This window comes from Pristiophorus japonicus, chromosome 15 (genome assembly GCF_044704955.1).
Source record: "Pristiophorus japonicus isolate sPriJap1 chromosome 15, sPriJap1.hap1, whole genome shotgun sequence".
NCBI lineage: Eukaryota > Metazoa > Chordata > Chondrichthyes > Pristiophoridae > Pristiophorus > Pristiophorus japonicus.
In genome coordinates this window covers 146,794,425-146,819,575 of record NC_091991.1, presented here as the reverse complement: position 1 = coordinate 146,819,575, position 25,151 = coordinate 146,794,425, and the positions used below count along the sequence as shown (strand labels likewise).

Genomic DNA, 25,151 nt, shown 5'->3' with positions numbered 1-25,151 from the left:
CTTCCTCCTCCTCCTCCAGCTGCAGCGGAGCTGGTGGCCGTTGCCTGGTGGCAAGGGCTGTGCCCGCATGTTGGCCAGGTTGTGCAGACCATGATGAATTCCTCCGGTGAGTACTGTAGGGCACCTCCAGAGCAGTCCAGGCAACGGTATAGTTGCTTCTGTGCCCCAATGGTCGGCTCGATGATGTTTCGTGTGGCAGCATGGCTCTTGTTGTATGCATGCTGGCCACATGTGCTTGGGTTGCAGAGTGGAATCATGAGCCAGGTGATCAAGGGATAGTCCTCGTCGCCCAGAAGCCACCCTCTGGTCTGTCTTGGTGGCTCAGAGACTGAGGGAACAGTGGACTGGCGCAGAATAAAAGCATCATGACTGCTGCCAGGATACTGGGCATTCACCATCACGATGTGCTGAGCATGGTTGCACATTAACAGCACATTCAGCGAGTGGTTACCTTTACGTTGAGGTACATCTCAGCCTTTATATATGGTTCTTGCAAAGCCAAGTACATGGGTAAGTCCGCTATCCTGGCAAAGCCACGCGCACGCTCAGTCTGCTTCTCTCTGATCAGAGAGAAGGCAATGAAGTCCCCTCTCCTAGCATATAGAGCAACTGTCATCTCTCTTATGCTGCAGTGGTCAGCAAACTGTGAGACATTACAGATGTTGCCTGCTCCAGCCTGGAAGGATCCCGTCGTGAACAAACTCAGGGCCACGATCACCTTCACAGTCACTGGGAGCATTGTCCTTGCCCTGGAGTGAGGCGGCAGGTCTGGTTGCAAGAGGTGGCAGAGTTCTGTGAGCACCTCCTTCGTAAAGCACTGACGCCTCAGACACTGCTCCCGGCTCAGGCTGAGGCAAGAGACTTGCTCTCGGAAGACCCTAGGTGGGCAAGGCCTCCTGCTCAGAGCCCTTCTCCCCCTCCTCCTCCTCCCTCTGTGAGCAGCTTGTCTTTGTCTTTACTGCCTGTGCTCCATCTCCCTGTCATGCTGCAGGCCAAGGGGGATAACAGCTCGAGCACCCCTGACTGGGAGCAAGGGGTCTGACCAGAACCCTTGAAGTCAGAACCAAGGCCTTCTCCACTTGCAGCACCACACCCTGTCACCTCACCAACTCTAGAAAGCTTCAAACTCTTCTACAAAACTACTCAGAGTCAGTAGAAATCAAAAAGCAAGATATCTGAAAGTTGGTGATGGTCCCTTTAAATATCGCTGGTAGGGGGTTCAGCAGCAGATGCGCTGAGGCAGGGACGGAGACGGGCAATGTTATGGAGGTGGAAATTGGCGGTTTTAATAATGCGGTGTATATGTGGCCAAATATGACACCAAGGTTGCGAACAGTCTGGTTCAGCCTCAGACAGATGCTAGGGAGAGGGATGGAGTCGGTGGCTGGGGAACGCAGTTTGTGGCGGGGACCAAAGACAATGGCTTCGGTCTTCCCAATATTTAATTGGAGAAAATTTCTGCTCATCCAGTACTGGAGGTCGGATAGGCACTCTGACAATTTAGAGACCATGGAGGGGTTGAGAGAAGTGGCGGTGAGGTAGAGCCTGGTGTCGTCCGCGTACATGTGGAAACTGATGTCGTGTTTTTGGATGATGTCACCAAGGGGCAGCATATAGATAAGAAATAAGAGGGGACCAAGGACAGATCCTTGGGGGACACCAGAGGTAACGATGCGGGAGTGGGAAGCCACTGCAGGTGATTTTCTGGCCATGATTAGATCACTAAGAATGGAACCAGGCGAGTGCAGCCCCACCCAGCTGGACGATGGTGGAGAGGCGTTGGAAGAGGATGGAGTGATCAACCGCGTCAAAAGGCTGCAGACAGGTCGAGGAGGATGAGGAGGGATAGTTTACCTTTGTCACAGTCACAAAGGATGTCATTTGTGACTTTGATGAGCTGTTTCGGTACTGTGGCAGGGGCGGAAACCAGACTGCAGGGATTCAAACATGGAGTTCCGGGAAAGATGGGCACGGATTTACCAGCACCAGAATAAAATCACACTATTTGCAAAGGTGTTTTGACTTTTTCCCGATGTACAAACATTCAAATTTGAACAATTAATAAATGGCTTTGTTAACGGCTAAACTCAGCAGTCAAAAATGAGGCTCATTAGTAACTGCAAACCATTAGCATCATATATCTGGCTTTATGTTAACACTATAAAAGCAGCTCCTCCCTTCAACTGGGTAGAACATTATTCAATCGGTCAGACTGCTTTGCTCCCAGTTAAGTCTCTGAAATTAAGCAAACAATTTTCATAATAGAGATTCTGTTGTCAAGGCAGTCTGGCTTATACAATGCAGATCTACGCGTTGTCAAGGCAGTCTGGGTATGCAGAGTACAAGAGGCAATTAGCACAAAATATGATGAGTCAGTCAGAAAAACACTAAACCTTGAGGCTTTAAATATTACCTGCCACAAACATAAGGAAAAAAATGACGGTGACAAGTTCAAGCAAAATGACCTTTCCTACAATGCCCTCACCAAACAAATTTCCAATCCCAATTTTGCCATGCAAAAAATAACTGTTAAAATGTTTACGCAGTCATATAAAATACGAATAATAAATCCTATAAAGCATGGCGAATAAATCTTAGGTTTGCAAGCACACAGCACACAATTGCCATAACAACCAGTGCAAGTGCTAATTTGGTGTAAAAGTAATGCCTCTGATTTTTATTTTGTTTGTGTGACAAAAAACGATCGCTCGGACCCTGGCTCTAGTCAACCACAACAATTTGTATTTATAAAATGCCTTTAACGTAGTAAAACGTCCAAAGGCACTTCACAGTGGTATTATAAGACAAAACATTTGCCACCGAGCCACATAAGGAGAGATTAAGACAGTTAACCAAAAGCTTGGTCAAAGTGGGAGATTTTAAGGAGCGTCTTGAAGGAAGAAGGCGAGGTGGAGAGGTTTAGGGAGTTCCAGAGCTCAGGGTGTCGGTAACAGAAGGCACAGCCACCAATGGTTGAGCGAGTATAATCAGGGATGCTCAAGAGAGCAGAATTAGAGGAGCGCCGATATCTCAGGAGTTGTGGGGCTGAAGGAGGTTACAGAGATAGGGAGGTGCAAGGCCATGGAAGGATTTGTAAACAAGGATGAGAATTTTGAAATCAAGACTTTGCGGAAGCGGGAGCCAATGTAGGTCAGTTAGCACAGGAGTGATGGGTGAGCAGGACTTAGTGAGAGTTAGGACACGGGCAGCCGAGTTTTAGATGACCTCAATTTTAGGTAGGGTAGAATGTGGGAGGCCAGCCACGAGTGTTGGAATAGGCAAGTCTCGAGGTAACAAAGGCATGGATGAGGGTTTCAGCAGCAGATGAGCTGAGGCAAGAGCGGAGACAGGCGATGTTGCGGAGGTGGAAATAGGTGGACAGTCCTCATAGAAACTTGTCTAAAGTTGCAATTTATACACTGGATTTTATACACCCTAAATTATCTATTTCTGAGCTGTCCAAATGATGGACTTTAACTAGTCTGTGAGCTCTGGTGTTCTGGCCCACGGAGCCCCAACAACTCAATCTTCTATTTACTATCGCTTACTCGGCTCCTTTCGCTTGTTTCGATTTGGTAGGCCCGGAGGTTTGGAAAGGCCTGTGTTCAGCGTTGAACCCTCACTGGTGGACAAATGTGAAAGTATGGGCAACATTGGCTATAAAAGCAAGCATGTAATCTTGCCACGTAGCCTGCATGGCAGCCATCTAAGTGGTGAACGAAAACAAAATATTTGAGGCCTCCTGCTCTGGTAACTAGGGAAGAATTTCTGGTCGCCAAGGCCAGTGGTGGAAGCACATAGGGATCAGAAAACTGTCCCGGATCCATAATCACTGGATCGGCATCACTCCTGTGCCGAGTGCAGGCCTTTTGGACCAGCTGAAAATGATCTTACTGCAAAAAAAGAGCCACTGCCTCATCAAAATATCACCACTGATTGAAATAAAGTCTAGTGTGGTTTTGCATCCGCTTCGGGTGAGTTTGAGCTGCCCACCCCCTTGAACATTCCGAACTCTCGAAGACTTCAGGAATTTTTAAACTTTCCTAGTTTTATAGTATGCTTCACAGTATGCCTCTGTTATTTATTTTTGTTGGCATTTTTATGAAAAATTGTGTCGGCCTCGATTATAAAAAATATATATACTCTGGAGAGTTTTGTTTCCTCCCAACGGTGCAAATTGCTGGCTTGGAATACAAAATAATCTAAAATATTGTCTGCCGCTTGTTGGAAAGCTGACTCCAACCAAAACACTCCCCAAAACACAGCACAACGGGAAGAGCAGAGGACGGAAAAAAAGACATGAAAAATGAGCTCCTGCATTGCAAACTTTCATGGGAGCTCAGAAAACAACAAAGCATCAAAGTGAAAAGTCCTATGGGTGGTTGGCAAAGTCAAATTAAAATTAATGATGGGTGGATGCTATCAGCGCTCCACTAATATATCATGGCTGAAGTAGTGCAAGATGAAAGAAGGTACCCATGGGAGATCAGCAGGCACTAAAGCCCGACTCCCTATAACCCCGGCCCCCTCCGTCGTTATATCATCAACCATATCTGCAGGCCTGGCACGTCCACCTGACAAAGACTGTAGCTTGACAGTCTCTAGGTCACTACAGAGCCACTTGCCGCTCCGTGCCATCTGCTCTAATGACAATCGGCAACCAAAGACACAGCACTGCCATTGGGAACCAAGGTCAGCTCCCCCCCAGCAACCATTTTTGCCTCTGCTTCCTTCCAGGCTAGCATGGGAGTCATCAGAACTATCCACCAATGCGCTGCCCACACGCGCAGCAAATAGGTGACGAATGAATGTCAACATGAGCAGTACTTTCATCTCCTGTCCCACTGAATAACAGCAGCACCGTGACGTGGCTTCCCAATATCACTTGCTGTTCCCAAAGTTATTGATGCCAGCCATGTGGTCATCCTGCAGAGCATTCGCTGGCTTACAAATTCGGGTCCTTTGCATCTCCCATTGGTGCCCCCGGGCGCGGCACCACTCATGACTCCTGCTAAATTCCGCAGGAGTTTAACGGCAGTGGTATCCCGTAGCACCCCGCTCCGCCAGCGAAGACAACGTCACCACCATGTGCAGCGCCCCGTTTTCCCCGGAACAAAATTTGGGGAGCGCCCCCTGAAGCTGCGTCAGGCGATGCCAGCGACAGCTTTAGGGGACGTGAACCGGGCGGCAGGCCCCTCGCAGGCGCTAGTTAAAGGGAAGGTGCCGGCCCTGTTAAAAAAAAATTGCCGTTTTTCTTCGGCGCCCCATTGGCACCACAATCGCGGGGTTCGTGTTGTGATCGTTCAGCCCGACAATCTGCTTGAGTGCCGGGTTGTTGGCATGGCACCCCCACTCCTCAGTGGTCCATGGAGGCCCGCTTCTTAATGCAGAGTTTTCAGCGTGAACCCTCCCCTTTAACGAAGGGGAGAGTCCCTCCTATGTGGCCCAGTGCCTAGCGCTCCGTCCCGCTCCCGATCCGTCCGCCTCACTACTGCCCCAGAAAGGAAGTGGAGCACGTTACTTTGCGCTCCACTTCCTTCCGCGGGCGGTAACCCGAATTCTTCGAGCGGGGCGGGATTGTCGCACCTGGCGCAGAATGTTCTGCCTCCCGGGTGTTACTGCCTCCGAACGGGGTAAACCGCAATTTCTACCCGTATGCGTCAGTCAGTGACTATGCATCATGCAGATAGGCTGTTTCACAATGAGTTTACGTGCCAAGCCTTTTGAAGGTGTGAATGTGCCAATAATGTCAGCTGTAAGTGGAGAAGACAAGTTGGGCATACATGATAAGCATGATAAGCAGGATAAGACAGAGCTGCAAGGTCGTGTGAGGGTTTGACATGGGCCAGCAGTAAATGTGGGACAGGCTGACTTTGTACTATGTGTACTTGGGCCATCTGCATGGTAAATGATACCGGTGCATCTGCCTTGATGGATACCATCTAGTTCTGCGTCAGTTCCCAGGCTATGTCAGTACTATACGCAGTGCTGATCTTTCTGCTCGGCTGGCTACACTCTGCACTTCTGGGGAGAATGCCCTGGGGTCCCTTCTCATATCCATCTCCTGAAGCAGCACCTCCACTTTGCCAGCTTCCAAATAATAGATGCCAGTAATGCATCACTCCATCACTTACCCCCAAACTCAATTTCCTGCCTACATCCTTACTTTGCCAGCTACTTTATTTATTTGCCTCTGTAATAAGCCTTACGATAAGGCTACAGCAATTTTTGACCCCATATGTAGTCAGTTACCTTCAAGTGCTACAATCCTTTCAATTTTAGCAACAGCCCTGGCTTATGCTATTTTCCCCTATTTCATTCTTGTCGCCTCCCAGTGCTCGGCTCAATATGAGTCAGAAGCTCACTATGAATAATGTACTACGCCAGGACTAGAAAATGTGCCCTATTGCACTTTAGTAAGCAAAGAATTCTTTAAAAATGTTACTTAAAACCAACAGCACATTTCACTGCTTCTTTTCTCCACTTTTCGATCCCCAAGAATGTCCACTGCCTTGCTGCTTTCAGTGGAAAGGGAGAGATGGTATAGGTTTCTGCACACAATTGGTCATCAGGAAGCGATGCCTATGTTCACCAGGGGTGATTTTGTGAAATCATGTAGCCAATGATCAAGACTCTGCGCCAAGTAAAAGTTTGTAAAATTATATCTATAGTCTCTGTCCCTCTCTCGGTGTCACTACCACTGAAGCACATCAAGAGGCCTGGCCAAGAGGCCTGGCCAAACCTGCCCAATGGCTGTCAATGTGAAACGCCACGTTAAGGCTGGGGTTTGAAAACAGACCTCTTGGTTCAGTTGAGTTGGTTTGGTTGGGACTTCAATGCCTTCTACACTGGCTCCAGTGGAAACCAGTGACCCTTGAGTCAATCTTTGAGGACCAGCAACCTCTGCTACAGGGGTCATAACATTTGCCATGTTTCAAATCCCCATCCTTGAGACCAATGACAAGTTGACGCCCGGGTACCAGGAATTCAGAGTTCCGTGTGTTTACTGTGCTGTGTACGGCCAGTGGCGTGGTGTCCACACTACTGCCACCAGCAGCACACAATGAATACAAGGGTATCTTAAAACATAGGAGCAGGAATAGGCCATTCAAACCCTCGAGCCTGCTCCGCCATTCAATTAGATTGTGGCTGATCTGCACCTCAACACCATTTATCAGCCTTTGCTCCATATCTCTCGATAACCTTACCTAAAATAATGTATGCATCTCAGTCATGAAATCTCCTATTATCCCTGTATCCACAACTTGATGGGGGAGTGGGGGGCTAAAGAGAATTCCAGATTTCGACTATCTTTTGTGTGGAAAAAGTGCCTCCTGATTTCGCTCCTGAATGACCCAGCTCGAATTTTAAGATTCCTTCCCCCTCGTTTCTTGATTTCCCCCACCGGAGGATACAGTTTCTCCATATCTACCCTATTAAATTCTTTTACCGTCCAACTCCAAGAGCTGCCGGGTCACCTTGTTGTAACAAGGTCTTCAAATGTATACAACTGAAATAAACCCTTAGTCCAAGGTGACAGATAATACCCACTGAGCATAGTTTATTCAGACAACAGTACAGCACAGCCAAATCAGCAGGATAGAGGTGAGCTGTAACAAAGATAAAAGTCACTGGAGTGTTGATCTAACCGAACAAGACTTCAAACCACTGAGTCAGTATTGCTACTGTTATCACTTCGAAGGCAATTTCACACTGGATATGATGTGATAATTATCTCTCAGCATTGAAATTTAGCTCTTAATCCTGTGGATTCCCTTCCACAAGAGCCTCCTCTTTCATTAACTGGGAGGGAAAGCAGACAGATCATCCTCCCCACATATATATTCTTTCATCAGTGTCACATTGTGTTCAGTACAATCTTCAGTGAAGCTGAGAATTCAATTCTCTTTGGAAATATAGGTTTGGAGTTAGTGACAAGGCTTCAAAATTCAGGATTCTGCAAAGTTAAATCTAAAACCATAGCTCATGCCCAAATGTCAATATTGTAAATGTACTTCAAAACATGGGCAGCTCTTATCCATAATTGTCAGCATAGAACTACTCTCTGGCCTTGCACACAGTGGTTGTAAAATACTCGGTGACAGCCTTGGCTCAGTGGTGACACTCTTGTCTCGGAGAGATAAGGTTGTGGCTTTCAAGCCCACTCCATAGTCTTGAGCACATAATCGAAGCCGACACTGCAATGCAGAGCTGCACTGTCGGAAGTGTCATCTTTTGGATAAGACATTGAGTCAAAGCCCCGTCTGTCCTCTCCGCTGGACATAAAAGATTCCATGGCACCATTCGAAGATGAGCAGGGGAGTTTTTATCCCACAACCAAAATAGCTAACGCAGTTTATTTGGTCATTTGGACATTGCCGTTTGTGGGAACTTGCTGTATACAAATTGAGTATTTCCCTACATTACAACAGTGGTTACAATTCATCAGCTGAGGTTACGAAATGTGCTGTGTAAAGTTACATTCTTTCCAAGAATCATAGATAAGAATCGCCACCATTTTGAGTTGTGTTATACAAGTCATGTGGACAACTGTCAACCTTGTAGTCACCCAATCAAATTAATGACTGACAATAACCCTCATACCCCATGCCCATTAGATTGCCAGGGATTGGAATTACCCCCTCCCAGTGGGATAGAAACTGCTGAAGTACTCATGCTATCTGTTTTAAATTGAATTTGTTTTTCAAGCTCAGTAATGTGTGGGAAGTCATTGCAAAGGATTGGAACACATTTTTACCCTGCTTTGGGCCACGAGTTAGAGGCAAAGTAAAGCTGCTTCTGCAATGCCCGAAAAACATAGCTCCACCCCAATCTCAGGCAAGTGACTTCTGCCACCTCAAGGGGCTAAATGGCCGATTCCTGTTCTTAATTGTACAATGTTCCCCAGCTAGGATTGTTCTCCTCAGAACAGAGAAGGTTAAGGGGAGATTTAATAGAAGTGCTCAAAATTCTGAGGGTTTTGATAGAGTAAGGAGAAACTGCTTCCACTGGCACGAGGGTCGATAACCAGAGGTCATCGAGTTAAGATAATTGGAACCAGAGGGGAGATGAGGAGAATTTTTTTTAACGCCGCGAGTTATGATCTGAAAGCACTACCTGAAAGGATGGATGAAGCAGATTCTATAGTAACTTTCAAAAGGGAACTGGATATATACTTGAAAATAAATCATTTGCAGGGCAATGGGGAAAGAGCAGTGGGGTGGGACTAAGTGAATAGCTCTTTCAAAGAGCCGGCACATACAGGATAGGCCGAATGGCCGAGTTCTGTGCTGATAGATTCTATGATTGTACACCTCTCACACCACCACTTTTGGGGCTGGATTTTCAGCTTGATGATTTTGGGGCGGTAATGGTAGCAGGGCGGTAAAGTTTGTGCCCGGCAACACTTTGCGCCTCAGTAAGTAAAATTGGACAGCTGGGCCCTGAGTCAGGGGGCGCAGCGCTAAGGGAAGGGTTGTACACCTCTTTTAGGGCACTAACGTGGGAAAATCCCGAGCTAAAGAGCCGGGCTGGGAGCACTCCGAGAGACGCCTGGGGAGAGAAAAACTAAAAAACATTCCCAAAACATTGGCCCATGCCACCACAACATAAATCACAAAAAAATTTAAAAGAAAAAACGCTTACCTTAGGAGTCCATTGCTTACCTCTCTGTAGTCGGTATCGTTGGACCGCCCTGATTTCCCAGGCGTTCGCTGCGGGGTGCACTTCAGGGCGTACAGGTCGGGCTGAAGTTCAAACTCGAGCCGGTGTCGCAACCGCGGGCACTGCACACCGGCGCAGCTCTTCCGGGCAAACCGGACCCGAGGATTGCTGCGGGGCGCTGGAGGCTGACTGCCCGCCCAGAACACCTCACCGCCGCCACTGCCGCCACTCCGAGGCGATAATCGGAGCGCAGAAGACCCGAAAATTCGTTCCATGGCCTTTTCAAGTGGGATTGCCAATTAATGTCAATATGCATCGAATTGTGGTCAGTTTTTTGCTGCACCAGCAGAAAATGGATTCAGACTCCTTAAATATTTTACAGCCAGCGGAGATATCAATCATTCATCCCATTGATCTGGCCTGGATTTACCGTGGAAGTGAAAGGACAGTGTAATAAGCCTCTAGCTTTCCATGTCCGCTTAATGCAAGGGAAAACAGAATGAAGACACATTTTTCCCTTTTGTGTGCAATATTCAAGGATTAGCCAGAAACTGTGATCATAATGTCCTGGCTTCCAAGTCAATTATTTACATTTGGGAACTATGACAGTCATTTCAACAGACCAAATATGGAAGAAAAATATGAGTTTTACAATGAAGATGCTGCTGGGACCGTTTCAAAAGTACATAGAGTGTTAAACGCTTCTCATTACTGCAGTCAAACGTCAAAACCCTTGTTAAAAAGGTACCATGAAGGGTTAATGTGAACAGATTTATCCCAGTGTTGACATTTCTGATCGCTTTCCTTCAGAACAGCATTTGAGATTAGCAATTGAAACATCAGTAGTAAGCCAAGCAAATCAGTCAAACGGTACAATAGCATTGTACACACACATTTAGTCATTTGTAAAGTCTCAGTTTCCCACCACCCGTCCCGAATCATGACGTATGTAACTACAGACACTGTTTGCTAACAGATTGGCCTCTTTACTTGCGCGCTGTTCTTTTGCTATGTAAACTGTGGTTTAGCCTCTTGAGACTACCTTTTTATCCACCAGAAAAAAGCTCATCAGTGCAATGGAAAATATTTTATCAAAGTGAAGCAAAAGGGCAGATAGATAATGCTGTTTGTCCCCACTCAGAGTGAAGGCAGAATCTCACACTTACAAACTGCACAACTCGATTTACTGTTCAGAAACAAAATTAAAGCATTTCTTCTGAGGCATGTCCAATCTGTTAAATTCTAAATAGTGTCATTAATTGGTGCTAGTGGCCATAGAAATCGATATTACAGTTGCACACCAATGCTCTAACGTTTAAGAAAATTATGATTATTCTCCTGCAAGGTTTTTTCTCCTCCGCTCCTTGAAGGCATTGAGTGGTGCCCTGGTCCATGGGTGCCAGCAACTCTCTGGCCTACTTCATGTCAGGGTTGAACAGTAAGATGCCAGGGTCTTGACCATTGTGTCACCACGGTGGATCCAGTCCCGTCCTCTCAAATTTTCGCAGGGTTCACTGGGTAAAAACCAGTTGTGAGCACACTGGCCGATTGATCCCCTCCCTAGAGCAAGGGCAGTGAGGTCAACTATAGTGCCCATATGCTTGGGTTACAGTATATGAGTAATTTGAGACATGACATGTGGTGAGTGGAGCATGGTTGAGAAGAACAGGCGATCTTGGGCCCATGGTTCCCAAAGCTCTCCACCACTAGGGTTTTCCTCGCCTCGAGTCTCGGTTTGTTGTAGACTCAGTGTGGCCGAAATTCAGGCACGCCAGGAAGCTGGGCAACTAACGATTTCTCGCCTGTTTTTTCCACCGGGAGTATTGAGTGGCCTTTGCATCGATTTTCAGGACTTTGTACTTTTTTGAACGTCGGACCGGAAGTCGGTCATAGTGGGGACGGAAGAGCGGCGGTAAGTCATGCTGAGGGGCAGAAGGTGGGGTGGGATCGAGCCTCCACCGCTGTCACTCAGCGGCAAAGCGATGGTGACGTCACTGCGCGTGTGCATCACCATGCTCGCTCCCCTCCGTTAAAGGGGAGAGAATCGACCACTGGGCCTCCGGGGAGGGTTTTGGCCGGGCCAGCGGCCTAGCACCCAAGTGGGGGTGCCAGGCTGCCCGTTGACGGCCTGGCCGAACCCGGGGGGAAATAATTGGCTGGCCGATCGGAAAGTCGGCCAGCAAAAATAACATGGCTGCCGCAGCAGTGCGCCCTTCCATAGAAGGGCCGGCGCACTGCCAGGCCGCACACAGGATAAGATGCGCCGACAGAAAAAGCTGTCGGGGGCACCGGCCAGCAACTCGTGGATTTTTTAACCTAAATTTGGGGCGGATTAAATTGGACGTGAGGGATAGCGGCAGTGCGCGTTTGCGGTGGTCGGCAGCAGTGGGGCAGAAGTGGGGACAGGCTGAAAAATCCCCGAGCTGAATTTGGGTTTGGACTGTGGACTGTGGACTGGAACATGGCAGCCACTCGATTCCAGCGCATGGCCGCCACAAAACGGCTTATACGGATCCTGAATTTCGGCCCCATTGATCGAGCTTGATTGCTATGATTAGTCAACAATGCGATTAATGTTGCATCGAATGACTAACCAGATGGTAGAAGGCGAACTAAATGGATTTTGCTCATTCTTCATCTAGCAAGTCCTATGTTCCATCATGCCTCCCCTCCCCCCAGTCAGTATCCAACAACAGCACAGGATCAGCTCTGTAGGAGGCACACGAGAACAATTTAGCGTAAATAAAATTAAAATAAAAAGCTCACCAAAATTTTCAGGCATCTTAAATCTAATTTTATTTAATTTGTATGGAATAACCAATTCACTGCATTCCCAGTGTGGAGTATTTTTGGTCACTGCTCCTAAACATCCCAGGTTAGTTTCCCAATCAGCTTATCCCAGCAGGGGTATCAGTAGGAATGCTACAAAGGGGAGGGGACAATTGGCTTGGGATGCTGCTGTTGGTCACTATCCAGCAATCTCTCGAAGAGGAACGGGTGTATGGACAACGATCAAGCTCAGCTGCAATCTCCCCAGTGAAGCAATGTCCTGCCAACCAGCTCCACTCGCATTTTAAAAATGGACAATTGGACAAGGCACCAGAGGGGTGCTAGCACCCATGGAACCACACCCCAGCAGAAGCCAACATACCCAGAACAGGATGAAGAAGAGGACAGAACGCTTGCCTGAAAGAGAAAGATGAAAAAGAAATCTGCACTGACCAACGATATCACTGCCGCAACACCATGCATGGTGATTCTCTCCCCTCCCCTGCCCCATTATCTCCGTTTTCCCCACAGTGATTTCCCCTTGGGTTTAGGGTACTTCCTCACAGGCAGACAGATTGCATGTGCGGCATCTCACATATTTTTCAGAGCCTGTATAGGGAGCAATGATGGATGGGGCCTAGTGAAAGTCTCGGGCATAAGATCGGGAGCAGAAACCCATACTGCCAAGGAATATAGGAGGGCAGGAAGCAGCTGCACTGGTGGTAGGCCAGTTGGTTTTTATCCAGCGTCAAACAACTTAACACTGGGTGCCACACACAAAATAATCAATCAGCAACATTGAAACCCAGACGTCACAAGTTGAATAATTATCTTCTACTACTCACACATGCACAAAAGATTCGTTTCAGGACAGCCGATCTGATACGTGGATTACTGTGCTGAAAATGTTGCTTTGCCGTTAATGCAATGTGACCAGGAGTCGTCCTATATCTTGTTATTGGGATGTTTTATCACAGTGAGTGTTGCTGTATAATGGTTTTGTGCAAGAAGTGTTTTCTATCTATGTTATCTTAGAATGATACAGCATAGAAGGAGGCCATTCGGCCCATCATGCCTGTGCTGCCAAAACATTTGGATTTATTATTCCGGTTTTCCTTTATTTGTGACCAGTGCCAGAGTTTGATTCCCAATGTAGAGTTCCTCTCATCACTCATTCTCGACCCATTCCTCCAAGTATTCTTCAAGCTATGACCCTCTCTCTCTCTACCATTTGTGTTAACTTGCCCACAGGCCTGTTCCGCCATTTGCCAATAAGTGCACACCTCTCTGGTCTTGAATATTCTGTCCATCTTCCCACCCTGCTCATTTCTCCTTTTTGGTCTATATCCCTTATGCAATACCCTGGTGATCGCCCTACCCATCTTACTCGTTGCTCATGGACTTGTGCGCATTAGTATTGACTATTCTTCACCTCTCCATGGGTGGCTAGAGGACTACAGAGCAGGGTCAGCTGTGACTCAGTTGGTAGCACTCTCACCTCTGAGTCAGGAGGTTGTGGGTTCAAATTCCATGTGAGCACAAAAATCTAGGCTGACACTCAATGCAGTACTGAGGGAGTGCTGCACTATCAGATGAGACATTAAACCAACGTCTGCTCTCTAAGATGGATGTAAAAGATTCCATGACACCACTTTGAAGAAGAGCAGGAGAGTTAGTTATACCTGGTGTCCTGGCCAATATTTATCCCTTAATCAACATCACTAAAGCAGATTATCTGGTCACTATCGCATTGCTTTTCTTGAGAGCTTGCTGTGTGCAAATTGTCTGCTGCGTTTCCTATATTACAACAGTGACTACACTCCAAAATGTTCTTTGTTGGCTGCAAAGCACTTTGGGACATCCTGAGGTTGTGAAAGGCACAAGTCTTTCTTTCATACATTTTTATTATAATATAAATACTGCTGTCATTTTAATGATGCGCATAACTAAGTAAAATATATGAGGACTGAGGAGGTGAAAAATAGCTCCTGTGTCAGAGAACCATTTTAATAAAACACAATGCGGAGTAGGTGTCAAATTTCAATTGTATATATTGCAAGCAATATTCTAATTTTAAGCATATGAAATGCAAATGAGTTATGTCATTTTATATAAGATTATCATAATGTAACTAGTTGTGCAATATGATGTGAGTTACAAGTTCTGTAATTTATTACATATTAGTAGCCTGATCGATTATACATGGCGCAAATATATAAATATCTCTCTAAAAGTGAAATTTCTGTGATGTAAACTTATTATACTACAGTAATTATATTGTTAGTTTCAATTTCATGCACAGAGTATACTCATTTTATTTCTATTCCTTCTGATAAAAATTAAATTTCACAAATGTCACATGAATTGTATTCCTTCTATTCTAATTATTAACGTGCATTTATTGATGGATCACATTGCTGAGGCAACTTTAGCGAGGATGGCCCTGAAATTCCATGGGGATTCGTCTGATCTTCTGCTGTAACTCCAGCGGGAGGACCAGTGGACTCCCCAGAGAAGGAACAACAACAACTTGCATTTATATAGCGCCTTTAACATAGTAAAAAGTTCCATGGCACTTCATGGAGCGTTATCAGACAAATCTGACACCAAATTACATAAGGACATATTAGGACAGGTGACCAAAAGCTTGGTTAAGGAGATAGGTTTTAATGAGCGACTTAAAGGATGATAGAGAGCTAGAAATGTGGCGAGGTTTAGGGAGGGAATTCCAGAGCTTAGGGCCTCGGTAGCTGAAGATATAGCCACCACTGGTAGTATGATGGAAACCACTCGAGGCCAGAATTGGAGGATCGCAGAGATCTCTGAGGGCTGTCGGCCTGAAGGAGGTTACAGAGATAGGGAGTGACTAGGCCATGAAGGGATTTGAAAACAAAGTTGAGAACTTTTAAATCAAGGAGTTGCCGGACCAAGAGCCAGTGTCTATCAGTCTAAATGGCTCACCAGAAATGAGTATAGCCTTCATTTCAACATTGCTCATAAGAACATAAGAAATAGGAGCAGGAGAAGGCCCCTTGAGCCTGCTGTGCCATTCAATAAGATCATGGCTGATCTGATCACGGACTCAGCTCCACTTCCCTGCCCACTCCCCATAACCCCTTATCAATTAAGAAACCTAATTTCAGACTCGGATTAGATCCGTTTGCCCTATTTGGAGATTGCAATGCGCAGGCTAGATTTAGGGCATGGAGCAGCTTAACCAACGGTCAGAGTCGACTGCTGGAGGCCGCACAAATAAGGCCCCAAAAAACTTGAAAGTTTTAATATTTTGTGGAGTCAGAAGGAGCAGGCGTGTCCCGACTCCACAAAACAACAGTGGGCCAGTTCTCCCTCGCCACCTCTCCTGTGCTGGCACACACAGCTCAACTGATGAGGTCCGGGGATGAATTTACATCAAGACCTCAGGCCTCTCGGTGCTGGTCTGCCATCGCTCCGCCACCTGCAATCACACCGGTTTGGGTCGCTAAAGAAGGTGGTCCCCACTGAAGAACATATTAAAACAGACTTGGATGTTCATAATGTTATGGTTGCTGGCACAATGTGAAGTGGCCTGTGTAGATCCTTCCACCACTCTGAAGGCAGGATGCCTGCTGTATAGCTGAAGAAGAAACTCTCTGATATCTGGGACGACAGCTGCTGGAAGGCTTTCGCTGTAGGCTACATAAAAGAACACGCACTTATGTATCTAGGGCTCTGTGCCAACCCGAATATAACTACCACTCTATATGGTATGGTGTAGCCCTGTCCTGGTCAGAAATCCACCACCCTTTATGGCAAGTTTGTCTGCTCACTATGCTGCTGGTGAGAAGCTCCTGGTACTTGCTGCCCATCAGGTGAGGGATCAATTCTCACTTGTAATTTATCTAAGAACCAGTTAGTGACTATAATCCTGGGTTGGGAGGGGGGGGGGGGGGGGAGGGGAGTTAAGGGGAGGCAACTCCCACGATGAAACCAGGTCAGCCCTCTGTGGTCGACTCAGTAATCCCATCAGGTAGGCCTGCAGTACTTGTTGATGACTGATCAGCCAGCTTGGCTCAGTCACAGAACCCGAACAGGTAGGCCCAGCGCTGGAGGTGGGGATTCTTCCCGCTCAGTTCCAGATCATTCGCCGAGTCAACACCTTAATTGGTAAGCTGCTGCGAGCTGGACAAGCATTCGGAAACTTACTGCTAAAGATCATGGTTTTAGCTGGTCAAACTCCAGTAATACCTCTGCTCACACCTCTGGGGGGGGAGGAGGGTCCCAAGCTCTGTTGACCAGCACCTAAGCTCTCGGACTTAGGTAAGTGAGGAGGTGTCCCTCCGGGGAGAGAGTTCACTCTCCATATAGGAACAGGAGTAGATCACTGAGCCCCTGGATCCTGTTCGGCCATTCAACGAGATCATGGCATCCCATCAGGCAACGGTGGAAGATGGCCCGAGTGCAATTTTCAGCAGCTTGCTCTGGAGCCTCTGTAACATGGTTATGGGAATTCAACAATGTGACGGGTCACAGGCATGGAGCCGCTATTCTTGCCAAGGGCGCACTGCCTGCTCTCACTGTCTGACGCCATAAGCACAAATTCGACTGGAGGATCGAGGCTATTTGGGGCATAACTGCCATGCCCACTCATCCAACAGACCACCTGGGAGCAAAAGACTCACACCACTGGCTCCAAACCGGCCATCGCATTGTCTGGCATACAAATAAAGTACTGCAGGCCTACCTGATGGGATTAATGAATCTACCACAGAGGGCTAGCCTGGAAGAACAAGGAAAATCTGAAAACATTAAAGTACAATTCTCCAAACACATGTGCACAGCCACATTAGATCTTACAGGAACTCAGAAAAATATTTATTTTTTATTTTTACAAAGGAAGGTTGCTGCAGCCAAAGTAAAACTTCAATGATATAGGAAACTTTCCACTACTTAATCATTTCTTTTGCTTACTAGCTTTCTTTCATGGAATCAAAAACAGAGTTTTTTTTAAAGTTACATGCAAGAGAGCTCTAACTTCAAAAGTTAAGACATTACATAAAATGTACAGCACAGAAACAGGTCATTCGGCCCACCAGTCTATGCCAGCGTTATGCTTCACATGAGCCTCCTCCCATTCCATTTACTTCATCTCAGCATATCCTTCTATTCCTTTCTACCTCATGTCTTTATCGAGCATCCTCTGAAATGCACCTCTGCTATTTGCCTCAACCACTCCATATGATGGCAAGTTCTTACCATTCTTAGAGAGAGTAAAGAAGTTTCTTGGGAATTCCTTATTGGATTTCTTAAACTATTTTATATTTATGGCCCCTAAAATGACGTATACAGATGGACTGCTTTCTTCCCTTTGCCCCCACCACCATGATAATATAAAATTATCCATCCCGCCTACATCAAAAAGCAATTCATTACCGTATTGCTGCAGTTGTCAGTTACTAGATTTGTAGAACAGTACATACTTTGCTTCCTGAGGGCCACATTGTGACCAAGTGCATGTACAGTATTTCCAAGTAATCCACTTTAAAAATAAATTGAGCATTTTCAGCTCAATAATAAAAGCAAATGGAAAGAGTGGTTTAAATTTTTTGACAAAATTCACATATTCCATTTTAACCATAAAGGAGGTTTAAGGTCTTGTTCCAATGCGATCAAAGGAAGCTGCAACTAATTAAGGAACAAAGGAAATCACTCACCTCTTCCACAGTTAGAGGCATGCAGATCCTGTATTCTTTCAGCAACATAATGGTGCTTCAGCCTGGAGGAAATAGGAATGTGTTGAAGGCACTCTTACAGGATCACTTCTGAAACCGCTGATGGTTAACTGAGGTCATACATTAGTCCCCTCACTAGCTGACGATATAAAAACTGTCCTGACCGCACTACAATCTCTTGTGGCGAAGTACTTGCAGCAAACACCAACGTCAAACCTCGTGTGGCAAGATCCCCAGAGCCAGGATTCAAAGCTCGGCTTTTATTATTCTGGGGGAAGAGGAAAAAGAAAAATACAAATCAATTTAAAATAGGTAACCACAAAAAAAACATGTGCTTTTTGTGTTTTAATTGATTAAAACTTTTGTTTGAAGAAGTTGGCAACACTTTACTATAATGCTGCTGCAGACGTAAACATGCCTTGTTGGCAGAAAGGGTTGGATTAATCTATCGTGATGTGCTAATACTCAAGAGAATCAGCTCGGAGAGTGATGAAATGACGCAACGCACTACCACTCTGATGTCAACCTCCGGGAAACGGCTTCCACTCACATTCTGCACCACACCAGTAAAGTTACCGCCCCGACACTTGCCCAAGACCAAAAACAGCAGCCCAAAAGAGTCCAAGTGACATCTATAACACTGAATGGATTGCACACTTGTACTGCTTATGCAAAGGCGTGAAATATTAGAGATCAATAGTTTCTAAGAAAGCAGTATTGATTTGCTAGCACATCAGCAATAGCGATGTGTTGAAAGCTTAGCCTTTTCCTATTACCCTCAATCTATTCGCTCCCATTCAAAGTTGTGTTCCCTGTATATTTGTGCGGTAAAGCTATTTAAAAGAGTTCCACGGTGGTTATTAAGGAAAAGCACTTACAATGTTTAATATATGATCGTGTTTGCTGTTGTCTGCAAACACAAGTTCTCATCCGTGGTCAGTCCCACCACAAACATTGCAGGTAAAATAATTAGGGTGGCAATTTTGCTTCATCAATTCTTGTCAGATACTGAGGATTTAAATCGCTTGTTACTTTCAATGTGTGAGTGTTGATGATTAAAGTTTGCTTCTGTGAGGTTCCCACCCCCCTCCCAGCGAAAGCCTTCAAACCCTGAGCATGTTGGTTGACCAGCAAACAGTGACTAGTTTCCAGCATTCACAAGCAGGGTGTAATCCTCCTCGTCTTGATTCCTCTCCATCCGTTAGCAACCGTCAACAACTGTCAGCAACCACAGTTGTACTCTGTCAAGCCCGTGCGGTGGCTGATGTGCAATGGTCGCCACACGTTAAAAAAATTCACGCACAGGTATCTTCCATCCCCTCAACTGTTTCAGGACTGGAACATTGGGTCCTTCATTGAAACATCTGTGAATTCTCGTGGAAGCAAGTCATCCTCGTTCGAGGGACCGCCTATGATGATGATGATAACAACTGCTGTACAACTATTTCATCTAACTGGTAAGGGTTGTCATTGGGGCACTGAATCTAGTACATACTGGAGCTAATTTACATTGAATTACATAGAATATACAGCACATAAACAGGCCATTCAGCCCAGCTGTTCCCTGCCAGTGTATATGCTCCACTCCAGCCTCCTCCCTCCCCATCTCATCCTATCAGCATATCCTTCCATTCCTTTCTCTCTCTCTCATGTGTTTATCGAGCTTCCCCTTAAATACATCTATGCTATTTGCCTCAACCACTCTTTATTTAGTACTACATAGAACAAAACTAAAACTAAAAAAGAATGGGGGAGTTAGTTTTAAAAACAGTTGTTCAGTTTGATCATTTAATAGGTTGTTTAACACATCCAATTAAATCTAAATGTACTTAAGTTTTTACTTTGAATTTAGAATCAATTGTACCCAAGTTTATTTTTCCCCCTCAACAAATATTTCTGTAGTTCTAAGATGTACAAAATGAAAGATGATAGTATAATGGTCAATTAGGGCTGAAATTCCACCCAACACAAAATACAAGGATGTCCATTTTCTCCATAACAATTAAAAAAAAAAAATCTGCTAACATTCGCAGGAATCTGTGACTTTGAAATGCACAAGTTCTGACCGTGCAATTTTACTTGTGGGCCATTAAAAACGAAGTCTCCCACTTTTCAGTGAGAGAGGAATTTCACCTCCTACTTAGTGACTGGTTCACATCACTGCACACTGGGTTGTCAGCAGTCAACGCAATCAGCTTCCTTCCTGAACAGTAAACTTGCCAAAAAAAAATTCAGACTAGCAAAAATAACTTAGCATTGTGGAATTTATAAGTGAATAAAATATATTTTACAATGTGTAGAGAGTTCAACCTCTTTGAAAAGCAGCTCAATATTATATCCACAGTATTTCCATACCAGGAGATCAGCTACCGCTATGTATAATTACAATCCTGCATCTGCTTCTGTCTTACAGTTCGCCCTGTACATTACTCAAGTTACTAGACCGGACTCTTGTGTAAGAAGCTCGGATAGACAACAATGCTTTGCATTGCAAATTAATGACAGTATTATGCACATATACATTGTAATAAAAGCTGTACAGCCCAGTTAGAATAGCCCCTACAAGCTGCATGCATTGTCCACAATACCCCAAGTACATCCTAGCTACGTGCATAGTAATCGCATTTTAAACACAGAAAGCCATGGTCACACTGTGGTTTTAAAAGAAATGACCGCAAATAATTCTTTAAAATCTAAATACTGCGCATGTTCGAAACAAAGCAAGACTGACCCCCAGATAATTCGCCAGAAAGTGGATGAATTCGGATGGATCCTCTGCATTGGAAAAAGTTCACCGTCGATCCGCTGTGCTTTTTTTCGGTGTTCCCAGCATGTGGAAGGGGAGGGGAGTTTCCAGTGCACTCAGCAGGAATCACCAGATTTGAAAATTATGGGTTTTTTTTTAAATTAATGCCTTTAGTTTGTTCTTAAAGATGCATGTTCTGGCTTGGCAAGCACGACAAAAATGATACCCCGACGGCAGTGCAAAAACTTTCTTACTGTCTGACAGAGGCGCTCAGCTTGCATTGTTTTCCATTTTCTCTATTTGCTGATCTTTTGTACATTTCAGTCCGAAAGCAGAGATGAAACTGACCAGTCCGTTGCGTCTTGAAACCCCGTTCAACTCTCCATGGCTGAAGAGCGTTGCTCTTGTGTCTTAACTCATACTCTACCTTTATATCTAGCTATCTCTCTCTCTCTTTCTCTCTTCAACAACGTGATTGAACCCCGGCTTGTTGACGTTTTGTTCCTTCACACTCAGGACCCGCTTGTTAGACGTCGAAGAAGGGCCTGCTGGAAAATAAAGGAAGAATAGAAAGAGAAAAAAAGCCCACCAGAGATTTAAAGATGCAGCCCACAGCACTGGAGTGGGGTTTTTTGGAACGCAGGCGGCGCACTGCCTCCTACAGGTGACTCTCAGCAATTGCTGATAAGTCACGCAGCAGATTCTTGGTACAGCCAGCTAGTCGCAAACTGACGAAGCACAGCACCGAAATGAGTGTGCGTTCAGCAGTGACCGTGCCGGTCAATTAATAACACAAACACTATACATGCAAATGAATTAGGCACTGACTTATATTGCAATTTTGCATATCTAAATGTGTCAGGTACATAATGTGTGCACCTCGTTCAAACCTTCATTGATTATGTTAACATTATTAGCATTTTTTTCCGATGTCCCAAGGTTGTTTGTTCATAATGCAACTTAGCACATTGGCTCAGTTTTGAGTTCTGATGAAAGATCGTGGACCTGAAAAGAAAGACTTGCATTTATATAGCGCCTTTCACAACCAACGGACATCTCAAAGCGCTTTACAGCCAATGAAGTACTTTTGGAGTGTAGACACTGTTGTAATGTGGGAAACGTTAACTCAGTTTCTCTCTCCACAGATGCTGCCTGACCTGCTGAGTATTTCCAGCATGTTCTGTTTTTATGTCAGATTTCCAGCATCTGCAGTGTTTTGCTTTGTTAGCACATTGGCTGTTTTTTAAAATATGGACATTATGGCCAATTTAGGTCCCCAAATTGTTTTAAGTTGATAAACCAAGGTGATGGGCCCAGCCCTCCAGGGCAAGACATCAGAAGGTTGGAAAGAGTAAAACATACAGATAAGGTAGACTAGCTAATAATAATGAGGTAATGCAAAGCTTCAGGGGTTTTAAAAAACTTAAAGATTGTGGGTAGTGAAGCCTGGCTATATAATGGAGAATGTACTGCCTGCATATCAGTCCCAGCACACAATCACCACAGCCAGTTTAGTAACACAGATGGCAGAGGACATATTGTATCCACAGATACTTCTATTAAAACTTAATTTTTCAAAAAAGCAAGATGTTCAAGGGAATGTCTTGTGGCAGTTTCACCTTAGAAAAGCTTTCAAGGCGTACAGTGTAAACCTTTCATGGGCTTGTATGTCAGTTAGCATCTTTGTCTATCCTGAACTGACTGCTTTTAACTGAAAAAATGGCCTGATGAATGTGATACTTTAGATAGAAAGCATTCACGTTACTGTTCACTGTGTTGCAGGAACAGTGCACAATGAATTATAGAATCATAGAATGATACAGCACAGAGGAGGCCATTCGGACCATCGTGTCGGTGCCTGCTCTTTGAAAGAGCTGCAAATTCTTCCTTTTCACCTATTTCTCCAATTCCCTTTTGAAAGTTATTATTGAATCTGCTTCCACTGCCCTTTCAAACAGTGTATTCCAAATCATAATAACTCGCTGCTTAAAGTACAAGTTCTCCTCATCTCCCCCTGGTTCTTTTGCAAATGATCTTAAATCTGTGTGCTCTGGTTACAGACCCTTCTGCCTCAAATTTTTCTTTATTCACTCTATCCAAATTCTTCAAGATTTTGAACACTTCTATCAAATCTCCCACTAGCCTTCTCTGCTCTAAGGAGAGCAACCCCAATTTCTCTAGTCTCTCCACGTAATCGAAGTCTTCCTCCCTGGTACCATTCTAGTAAATCTCCTCTGCATTCTCCATCCTTCCTAAAGTGTTGACCACCATACTCCAGCTGGGGCCTAACCAGTATTTACAAAGGTTTAGCATAACTTCCTTGCTTGTGTACTCCATGTCTCTAATTATAAAGCCAAGGATCCCGTATGCCTTTTTAACAGCCTTCTCAATTTGTCCTGCCACCTTCAAAGACTTATTATCTCCCTCCCAAGGCAGAATGATATTTCTCAATAACTTGTTATTGTGTCAGAAATAGCAGCGAACCTGGGGACTGGGAGAAATTTAGAACTCAGCAGAGGAGGACAAAGGGTTTGATTAGGGAAAATGGAGTACGAGAAGAAGCTTGCAGGGAACATTAAGGCGGATTGCAAAAGTTTCTATAGGTATGTAAAGAGAAAAAGGTTGGTGAAGACAAACGTAGGTCCCCTGCAGTCAGAATCAGGGGAAGTCATAACGGGGAACAAAGAAATGGCGGATCAATTGAACAAGTACTTTGGTTCGGTATTCACTAAGGAGGATACAAACAACCTTCCGGATATAAAAGGGGTCAGAGGGTCTAGTAAGGAAGAGGAACTGAGGGAAATCTTTATTAGTCGGGAAATTGTGTTGGGGAAATTGATGGGATTGAAGGCCGATAAATCCCCAGGGCCTGATGGACTGCATCCTAGAGTACTTAAGGAGGTGGCCTTGGAAATAGCGGATGCATTGACAGTCATTTTCCAACATTCCATTGATTCTGGATCAGTTCCTATGGAGTGGAGGGTAGCCAATGTAACCCCACTTTTTAAAAAAGGAGGGAGAGAGAAAACAGGGAATTATAGACCGGTCAGCCTGACCTCAGTAGTGGGTAAAATGATGGAATCAATTATTAAGGATGTCATAGCAGTGCATCTGGAAAATGGTGACATGATAGGTCCAAGTCAGCATGGATTTGTGAAAGGGAAATCATGCTTGACAAATCTTCTGGAATTTTTTGAGGATGTTTCCAGTAAAGTGGACAAAGGAGAACCAGTTGATGTGGTATATTTGGACTTTCAGAAGGCTTTCGACAAGGTCCCACACAAGAGATTAATGTGCAAAGTTAAAGCACATGGGATTGGGGGTAGTGTGCTGACGTGGATTGAGAACTGGTTGTCAGACAGGAAGCAAAGAGTAGGAGTAAACGGGTACTTTTCAGAATGGCAGGCAGTGACTAGTGGAGTGCCGCAAGGTTCTGTGCTGGGGCCCCAGCTGTTTACATTGTACATTAATGATTTAGACGAGGGGATTAAATGCAGTATCTCCAAATTTGCGGATGATACTAAGTTGGGTGGCAGTGTGAGCTGCGAGGAGGATGCTATTAGGCTGCAGAGTGACTTGGATAGGTTAGGTGAGTGGGCAAATGCATGGCAGATGAAGTATAATGTGGATAAATGTGAGGTTATCCACTTTGGTGGTAAAAACAGAGAGACAGACTATTATCTGAATGGTGACAGATTAGGAAAAGGGAAGGTGCAACGAGACCTGGGTGTCATGGTACATCAGTCATTGAAGGTTGGCATGCAGGTACAGCAGGCGGTTAAGAAAGCAAATGGCATGTTGGCCTTCATAGCGAGGGGATTTGAATACAGGGGCAGGGAGGTGTTGCTACAGTTGTACAGGGCCTTGGTGAGGCCACACCTGGAGTATTGTGTACAGTTTTGGTCTCCTAACTTGAGGAAGGACATTCTTGCTATTGAGGGAGTGCAGCGAAGGTTCACCAGACTGATTCCCGGGATGGCGGGACTGACCTATCAAGAAAGATTGGATCAATTGGGCTTGTATTCACTGGAGTTCAGAAGAATGAGAGGGGACCTCATAGAAACGTTTAAAATTCTGACGGGTTTAGACAGGTTAGATGCAGAAAGAATGTTCCCAATGTTGGGGAAGTCCAGAACCAGGGGTCACAGTCTGAGGATAAGGGGTAAGCCATTTAGGACCGAGATGAGGAGAAACTTCTTCACCCAGAGAGTGGTGAACCTGTGGAATTCTCTACCACAGAAAGTAGTTGAGGCCAATTCACT

At 45.2% G+C, this 25,151-nt stretch overlaps 1 protein-coding gene across 1 annotated transcript in view; it reads right to left on the bottom strand.

Moving 5' to 3' along the window:
* LOC139281110 (cytoplasmic phosphatidylinositol transfer protein 1-like) overlaps positions 1-25,151 on the bottom strand; it is a 284,745-nt gene that overhangs the window by 243,944 nt on the left and 15,650 nt on the right. The window contains exons 2-3 of the mRNA XM_070901063.1: positions 20,875-21,437; positions 18,126-18,411 (exon numbers count right to left, since the gene is read on the bottom strand). Coding sequence (XP_070757164.1) covers positions 18,126-18,173 — 48 coding nt within the window. The 5' untranslated portion in view covers positions 18,174-18,411; positions 20,875-21,437. The remainder of the gene's footprint in view (positions 1-18,125; positions 18,412-20,874; positions 21,438-25,151) is intronic.